This window comes from Salmo salar, chromosome 10 (genome assembly GCF_965601325.2).
Source record: "Salmo salar chromosome 10, fSalSal1, whole genome shotgun sequence".
Taxonomy (NCBI): Eukaryota; Metazoa; Chordata; class Actinopteri; order Salmoniformes; family Salmonidae; genus Salmo; species Salmo salar.
This window is the reverse complement of record NC_138300.1, coordinates 123,582,501-123,592,031: the sequence shown is the minus strand read 5'-3', so window position 1 is coordinate 123,592,031 and position 9,531 is coordinate 123,582,501. Positions and strand designations below refer to the sequence as shown.

The following is a 9,531-nucleotide window of genomic DNA, read 5'->3' as shown; positions in this document are numbered from 1 at the left end:
CTATTTCTTACTTATCTGTTTACACAGCCACCCTTAAATAAACCATTTGACACTCGAAGACCTTAAAGCCTGTGCTTGCACTGCCACCCTCTCAAATCAAATCAAATCTATTTATATAGCCCTTCGTACATCAGCTGATATCTCAAAGTGCTGTACAGAAACCCAGCCTAAAACACCAAACAGCAAGCAATGCAGGTGTAGAAGCACGGTGGCTAGGAAAAACTCCCTAGGAAAAACTCCCTAGAAAGGCCAAAAACCTAGGAAGAAACCTAGAGAGGAACCAGGCTATGAGGGGTGGCCAGTCCTCTTCTGGCTGTGCCGGGTGGATATTATAACAGAACATGGTCAAGATGTTAAAATGTTCTCAATGGCCGGGGTACCTTCTCCTGCTGACTACATAGTTTCGGTCGGTGATTCTGTAACGGGTGCGTGCTGGTGACAGGGATGTCAGGCGCAGGAGAACGAACTTAGTATAAACGGAGTCGTATAATAAGTGCTCACAAAACTCCAAAAACCAAAATAATAAAAGTGGGTACAAAACCCGTAGCGCACCAGAATATAACTTGCACATCACAAACAAACAATCACCGACAAGGACATGAGGGGAAACAGAGGGTTAAATACACAACATGTAATTGATGAGATTGGAACCAGGTGTGAAGGAAGACAAGACAAAAACAATGGAAAATGAAAAATGGATCAGCGATGGCTAGAAGGTCGGTGACGTCGACCGCCGAACACCACCCGAACAAGGAGAGGGACCGACTTCGTCGGAAGTCATGACACACTTAAATAAACCATTTGACACTAGAAAACGTTAAAGGCTGTGTTTACACCCTAACAACCCAAATCTGATTTTATTTTTATATCCAATCTTTTTTTCTGATTGTCCACACTGAGTTTTACATGTGACCCATATCAAATTGGAACATTCACGCTGATGTAGGGAGAATCTCAATTTGCATACTCCTCACGTTCTTTCTCCTCTATCACCAGGAGTATGCAAATGAGATTATTCCGTAGCCTCTGAAGGAGCACACAGATGCAATCCTCACTAGCTAGGTTTACATGAAATTGGCAACCACATTTTTCATGCAAATATTCAAACATTTGCATAAAGGGAATATGTGCATTTTTGTCACCAGTGGTATGTTTCCACCCAATGGACTTATACAAATCAGTACGTGATGACCTGGTGCACACAAAATGTAAATCAATATGTGATGACGTAGTGCACACAAAATGTAAATCAGTATGTGATGACGTAGTGCACACAAAATGTAAATCAGTACATGATGACGTAGTGCACACAAAATGTAAATCAGTACGTGATGACGTAGTGCACACAAAATGTAAATCAGTACGTGATGACGTAGTGCACACAAAATGTAAATCAGTACGTGATGACGTAGTGCACAAAAAAATGTAAATCAGTACGTGATGACGTAGTGCACATAAAATGTAAATCAGTACGTGATGACGTAGTGCACACAAAATGTAAGTTATGTACCGAATAAAAATCTAAAGGTCAATGTGTTTCCATCACATTTTCAACTCTACCGATAGAGTTTTGTCACAAAAACTGGTGCGTTGAATAGCAAACGTGCTTCCTCTGGTCTGGACACGTGCTTTCTAGCCAACAGCTCCCAGATACAGTGTGTGTATTCTATTCTACATGATGACATTTATTATTGGATGAGAGTGAGAATATTTTTAATTTGTCAAAAGGCAGTCAAACATCGATTATCATGTCAACCAGAATAAGACCCTCGATATTTACTGGAAAGGAGCATCAAGATCATCGTGCTCTTTCACCACCCTGTGAAGTTCATCATGTTACATGGTCTCGTGTGGCTCAGTTGGTAGAGCATGGGGTTTGCAATGCCAGGTTTGTGGGTTCGATTCCCACGAGGGACCAGTACGGAGAAAAAAAATGTATGAAATGTATGCATGCACTACTGTAAGTTGCTCTGGATAAGAGTGTCTGCTAAATTAATAAAATGTAAATCACATCTGTAGCCTCTAATACGCTGCATTCTTTCCCAAGTCATAATGGGAAGACCACACATCGTGTGATTTCAAGTTTACTTCAATATGATGGTTGTAATTTCAATATTTGCGCATAAAGGCATTTCTCACATAATTAATTTCACAGACACAAAAAAATCCCATCATGTCGTACAAACAAATGATCTGTCAACATTTTACCGAAACTACCTGTTTCCATCACAGCTGGGTTTTTTTTTTTTTTTTTTTAATAAAATATGACTTTAGTCACATTAAAAACTGTGGATGGGAACATAGTTACTATTCATTAAAATTGTGTGGTGGTTGCCACAGTAACGCCAGGTCGTGTGACCCCCCCCCCAAAAAAAATCTGATTTGAGCTTCCAGACGGAGGTCAGATATGGCAAATGGGGTTGATATCAGGATTCAGATCCACATATTGAGGTGATTTGAATAAATAAAAAAAATCTGATTCCAAGTGGTTTTATGCTGTTTACTCATTAGGGGAAAGATCAGATAAGTATCAGATATGCAAATAATTGACAAAAGATCAGAATTGGGCTGCTTGTGTAAACGCAGCCTATGTCACCTCCCTTAGTAGCCTATTGCAGAATACAGTGCATTAGAATAGAATAGTCTAAAATATAATATAATAAATAAATTCCAATTCATTTCAAAGAAGATTAAATCGTAAATGCTGTCATATAAATGTACTTTTTTGCCACTTTAAAAAAATTGACAATTGAGATTATTTTATACTGTAGGCCTAATAATATCATACTCCCATCATTAGGCAATAATGTAACCATCTGCTTTACCAGCAGTTCGCCGACAGGAGTTTTGGATTCAAATCCCTCCCCTTTAATGACGAGTTTTTCCTCGGTGAACGTCGTGGGCTTGGTGATGTATCTTGAGCACAGTTTCAATATTCGTCGTGTGAAGGTAGCGGTACATTTCCCTCTTAAAGTGAGTCCGTAGCCAAGGGCGTGGGCTGAGACGAACAGAGTGCCCTTGTACCCGTTCCACCTTCCTTGTTTTTACCGGGCCGACCGGCGACCCGCACGGGCTCGGCAAGATGAGTGACATGAGTCGACTAACGGGAAAGATTGGAGACGCAACTTTGATAGAGATGAGCCCGGATTCTCCCTGTGATGGTAAATTGTTCGGCTACTTGTGTCTGACCGTTTATGATGCGTCGCATTTGAACCGCTTTATGTTCGATTGTCTTGCTTGTTTATGCTACAACTTCATCAGGATAATACAATTATGATAGGCTATAAATTGTCTTTAGATATGAGGTCGGGTGGATGATTATTAATAGGAATTGTTGATATGACTTGTTTACACATGTAAACAATTGAGCTGTGCTATTAACGGAAAAATAATAAGCTCACAGACAATATTCAGTTAGTCAAAATCAACAACAATTTTCTAAAACATTATTTGTCACCACAAATCCATATGGTTTGTCCAATGATAATTATAGAAGAATAGTTAAATATCTGTTGAAGATCTGTAGACCCATTCATAATCTCAGCAATTTGATTAAAAAATAAATACAGTACAGGATACTTAAAGTGACCTACCAATATCACATCCTAATGGTGTTTATTCAATCCATCAATAACCTTATTGACCACAGGTCTATGTTTTAGTAAGACAATAGTCATGGATAAATCCGTTTTATTTGTCCAGAGAGTACAGTTTTGCTTTATTTAACTTCTCCTTTGACCCTCATAGTCTCTGCCTCATGGCCTGACTTGGGACTCCACTTTAGATTTAACATATTAGTCAGTATCTCTCTCTGTCTCTCTCTCTCTCTCTCTCTCTCTCTCTCTGTGTGTCTCTCTCTCTCTCTCTCTCTCTCTCTCTTCCTCTCTGTCTGTCTCTGTCTCTCTCTCTCTCTCTCTCTCTCTCTCTCTTCCTCTCTCTCTCTCTCTCTCTCTTCCTCTCTGTCTGTCTCTGTCTCTGTCTCTGTCTCTCTCTCTCTCTCTCTTCCTCTCTGTCTCTCTCTCTCTCTCTCTCTCTCTCTCTGTCTCTCTCTCTCTTCCTCTCTGTCTCTCTCTCTCTCTCTCTCTCTCTCTCTCTCTCTCTCTCTCTCTCTCTGTCTCTCTCTCTCTCTGTCTGTGTCTCTCTCTCTCTGTCTGTGTCTCTCTCTCTCTCTCTCTCTCTTCCTCTCTGTCTCGCTCTCTCTCTCTCTCTCTCTCTCTCTCTCTCTCTCTCTCTCTCTCTCTCTGTTAGCCTCCCTCTCTCTCTCTCTCTCTCTGTTAACCTCCCTCCCTCATACACACAGCCTAGGCCCTTCCACCCCCAGCCTCCCGTCAGGACAGCTGGCCTCGGCTTGTGGAAATGGTCAGTCACTGCTAGGAGGGAATTCAGGGGTGTATCCATTCCGCAGATTCAGTTGAAAAAAAAATGTTTCTTAAACAGAAGCAAATGGAACGAAACAAGGAGGGACCTACCTCAATGTCGCTCTGTCTCTGAACTGGGAGAAATACTCTGCCTACGTTAGACTTAGTGTGACTACAATACAAATAGCAGTACAGCTGAGCAAAGAACTGTTTTATAGTCTACCATCTATGGTTCTATATCAAAAGAGATGGATTACTTTGAATGTTCCCCCAAATCCGCAGCATTCTTTTTAGATGGCCGTCTGTAACCATGTTCCCTAATGCAGCAGTTACTGTAAAAGTTGTAACCCTAGTTTAGTAGTTACTGTAAAAGTTCTAACCCTAATGCAGCAGTTACTGTAGAAGTTCTAACCCTAATGCAGCAGTTACTGTAGAAGGTCTAACCCTAATGCAGCAGTTACTGTAGAAGTTGTAACAGAGAGAGGTCTATGGCACCTAACACTTAACCCTAACCGTAGTGCAGTAGTTACTGTAGAAGTTCTAACCCTAGTGCAGTAGTTACTGTAGAAGTTCTAACCCTAGTGTAGTAGTTACTGTAGAAGTTCTAACCCTAGTGTAGTAGTTACTGTAGAAGTTCTAACCCTAGTGTAGTAGTTACTGTAGAAGTTCTAACCCTAGTGTAGTAGTTACTGTAGAAGTTCTAACCCTAGTGTAGTAGTTACTGTAGAAGTTCTAACCCTAGTGCAGTAGTTACTGTAGAAGTTCTAACCCTAGTGTAGTAGTTACTGTAGAAGTTCTAACCCTAGTGTAGTAGTTACTGTAGAAGTTCTAACCCTAGTGTAGTAGTTACTGTAGAAGTTGTAACAGAGAGACAGGTCTATGGCACCTAACACTTAACCCTAACCGTAGTGCAGTAGTTACTGTAGAAGTTCTAACCCTAGTGTAGTAGTTACTGTAGAAGTTCTAACCCTAGTGTAGTAGTTACTGTAGAAGTTCTAACCCTAGTGCAGTAGTTACTGTAGAAGTTCTAACCCTAGTGCAGTAGTTACTGTAGAAGTTCTAACCCTAGTTTAGTAGTTACTGTAGAAGGTCTAACCCTAGTGTAGTAGTTACTGTAGAAGATCTAACACTAGTGTAGTAGTTACTGTAGAAGTTCTAACCCTAGTGTAGTAGTTACTGTAGAAGTTCTAACCCTAGTGTAGTAGTTACTGTAGAAGTTCTAACCCTAGTGTAGTAGTTACTGTAGAAGTTCTAACAGAGAGAGGTCTATGGCACCTAACACTTAACCCTAACCGCAGTGCAGTAGTTACTGTAGAAGTTCTAACCGTAGTGCAGTAGTTACTGTAGAAGGTCTAGCCCTAGTGTAGTAGTTACTGTAGAAGTTCTAACCCTAATTTAGTAGTTACTGTAGAAGTTCTAACCCTAGTGTAGTAGTTACTGTAGAAGTTCTAACCCTAGTGCAGTAGTTACTGTAGAAGTTCTAACCCTAGTGTAGTAGTTACTGTAGAAGTTCTAACCCTAGTGTAGTAGTTACTGTAGAAGTTCTAACCCTAGTGCAGTAGTTACTGTAGAAGTTCGAACCCTAGTGTAGTAGTTACTGTAGAAGATCTAACACTAGTGTAGTAGTTACTGTAGAAGTTCTAACCCTAGTGTAGTAGTTACTGTAGAAGTTCTAACCCTAGTGTAGTAGTTACTGTAGAAGTTCTAACAGAGAGAGGTCTATGGCACCTAACACTTAACCCTAACCGCAGTGCAGTAGTTACTGTAGAAGTTCTAACCGTAGTGCAGTAGTTACTGTAGAAGTTCTAACCCTAGTGTAGTAGTTACTGTAGAAGTTCTAACCCTAGTGCAGTAGTTACTGTAGAAGTTCTAACCCTAGTGTAGTAGTTACTGTAGAAGTTCTAACCCTAGTGCAGTAGTTACTGTAGAAGTTCTAACCCTAGTGTAGTAGTTACTGTAGAAGTTCTAACCCTAGTGCAGTAGTTACTGTAGAAGTTCTAACCGTAGTGCAGTAGTTACTGTAGAAGTTCTAACCCTAGTGAAGTAGTTACTGTAGAAGATCTAACCCTAGTGTAGTAGTTACTGTAGAAGTTCTAACCCTAGTGCAGTAGTTACTGTAGAAGATCTAACCCTAGTGTAGTAGTTACTGTAGAAGTTCTAAACCTAGTGTAGTAGTTACTGTAGAAGATCTAACCCTAGTGCAGTAGTTACTGTAGAAGTTCTAACCCTAGTGCAGTAGTTACTGTAGAAGTTCTAACCCTAGTGCAGTAGTTACTGTAGAAGTTCTAACCCTAGTTTAGTAGTTACTGTAGAAGGTCTAACCCTAGTGTAGTAGTTACTGTAGAAGATCTAACACTAGTGTAGTAGTTACTGTAGAAGTTCTAACCCTAGTGTAGTAGTTACTGTAGAAGTTCTAACCCTAGTGTAGTAGTTACTGTAGAAGTTCTAACAGAGAGAGGTCTATGGCACCTAACACTTAACCCTAACCGCAGTGCAGTAGTTACTGTAGAAGTTCTAACCGTAGTGCAGTAGTTACTGTAGAAGTTCTAACCCTAGTGTAGTAGTTACTGTAGAAGTTCTAACCCTAGTGCAGTAGTTACTGTAGAAGTTCTAACCCTAGTGCAGTAGTTACTGTAGAAGTTCTAACCCTAGTGCAGTAGTTACTGTAGAAGTTCTAACCCTAGTGTAGTAGTTACTGTAGAAGTTCTAACCCTAGTGTAGTAGTTACTGTAGAAGTTCTAACCCTAATTTAGTAGTTACTGTAGAAGTTCTAACCCTAGTGTAGTAGTTACTGTAGAAGATCTAACCCTAGTGCAGTAGTTACTGTAGAAGTTCTAAACCTAGTGTAAATAGGCTCTTAAAGGAGGCCTGTAACACCTACAGATTAAACACTATGGAGTCTTAAAGGAGGCCTGGGTAAGGCCAAAATGTCATAAATATGACAACTTTGATTGAATTATTTCTCAATTATACTTTAAGATACACATGTCAAAAATATGCCAACAATCCTTCCTCCAAACGACCATTCTATGGATTATATTTTGTGTAAATCGCCCAAATCATGTTATTACCATGTCCTAGTTTCGTATGTGGAATCACTCATCAACCCGTTTGAATTGTTGGATAACTACTGCATGTAATAAAATACTGATATTTACCATCACTAGTCTATAGATAACCCACTACCTACTCCTTTATAGGAGCCTATTTACCATCGTTAGTCTATACTAGATAACCCACTACCCACTCCTTTATAGGAGTCTATTTACCATCGTTAGTCTATAGATAACCCACTACCCACTCCTTTATAGGAGCCTATTTACCATCGTTAGTCTATACTAGATAACACACTACCCACTCCTTTATAGGAGCCTATTTACCATCGTTAGTCTATACTAGATAACCCACTACCCACTCCTTTATAGGAGCCTATTTACCATCGTTAGTCTATACTAGATAACCCACTACCCACTCCTTTATAGGAGCCTATTTACCATCGTTAGTCTATACTAGATAACCCACTACCCACTCCTTTATAGGAGTCTATTTACCATCGTTAGTCTATAGATAACCCACTACCCACTCCTTTATAGGAGCCTATTTACCATCGTTAGTCTATAGATAACCCACTGCCCACTCCTTTATAGGAGCCTATTTACCATCGTTAGTCTATACTAGATAACCCACTACCCACTCCTTTATAGGAGTCTATTTACCATCGTTAGTCTATACATAACCCACTACCCACTCCTTTATAGGAGCCTATTTACCATCGTTAGTCTATACTAGATAACCCACTACCCACTCCTTTATAGGAGCCTATTTACCATCGTTAGTCTATACTAGATAACCCACTACCCACTCCTTTATAGGAGCCTATTTACCATCGTTAGTCTATAGATAACCCACTACCCACTCCTTTATAGGAGCCTATTTACCATCATTAGTCTATAGATAACCCACTACCCACTCCTTTATAGGAGCCTATTTACCATCGTTAGTCTATACTAGATAACCCACTACCCACTCCTTTATAGGAGCCTATTTACCATCGTTAGTCTATAGATAACCCACTACCCACTCCTTTATAGGAGTCTATTTACCATCGTTAGTCTATACTAGATAACCCACTACCCACTCCTTTATAGGAGTCTATTTACCATCGTTAGTCTATACTAGATAACCCACTACCCACTCCTTTATAGGAGCCTATTTACCATCGTTAGTCTATAGATAACCCACTGACCACTCCTTTATAGGAGCCTATTTACCATCGTTAGTCTATACTAGATAACCCACTACCCACTCCTTTATAGGAGCCTATTTACCATCGTTAGTCTATAGATAACCCACTACCCACTCCTTTATAGGAGTCTATTTACCATCGTTAGTCTATAGATTACCCACTCCTTTATAGGAGCCTATTTACCATCGTTAGTCTATAGATAACCCACTGACCACTCCTTTATAGGAGCCTATTTACCATCGTTAGTCTATACTAGATAACCCACTACCCACTCCTTTATAGGAGTCTATTTACCATCGTTAGTCTATACATAACCCACTACCCACTCCTTTATAGGAGCCTATTTACCATCGTTAGTCTATACTAGATAACCCACTACCCACTCCTTTATAGGAGCCTATTTACCATCGTTAGTCTATACTAGCTAACCCACTACCCACTCCTTTATAGGAGCCTATTTACCATCGTTAGTCTATAGATAACCCACTACCCACTCCTTTATAGGAGCCTATTTACCATCATTAGTCTATAGATAACCCACTACCCACCCCTTTATAGGAGCCTATTTACCATCGTTAGTCTATACTAGATAACCCACTATCCACTCCTTTATAGGAGCCTATTTACCATCGTTAGTCTATAGATAACCCACTACCCACTCCTTTATAGGAGTCTATTTACCATCGTTAGTCTATACTAGATAACCCACTACCCACTCCTTTATAGGAGTCTATTTACCATCGTTAGTCTATACTAGATAACCCACTACCCACTCCTTTATAGGAGCCTATTTACCATCGTTAGTCTATAGATAACCCACTGACCACTCCTTTATAGGAGCCTATTTACCATCGTTAGTCTATACTAGATAACCCACTACCCACTCCTTTATAGGAGCCTATTTACCATCGTTAGTCTATAGATAAC

The 9,531-nt window shown here is 40.0% G+C and overlaps 1 protein-coding gene across 1 annotated transcript in view; it reads left to right on the top strand.

The window, feature by feature from the left end:
- The first annotated feature begins 2,884 nt into the window (after nt 1-2,884).
- LOC106561808 (anoctamin-5) overlaps nt 2,885-9,531 on the top strand; it is a 77,155-nt gene continuing 70,508 nt past the window's right edge. The window contains exon 1 of the mRNA XM_045688652.2: nt 2,885-3,161. Coding sequence (XP_045544608.1) covers nt 3,083-3,161 — 79 coding nt within the window. The 5' untranslated portion in view covers nt 2,885-3,082. The remainder of the gene's footprint in view (nt 3,162-9,531) is intronic.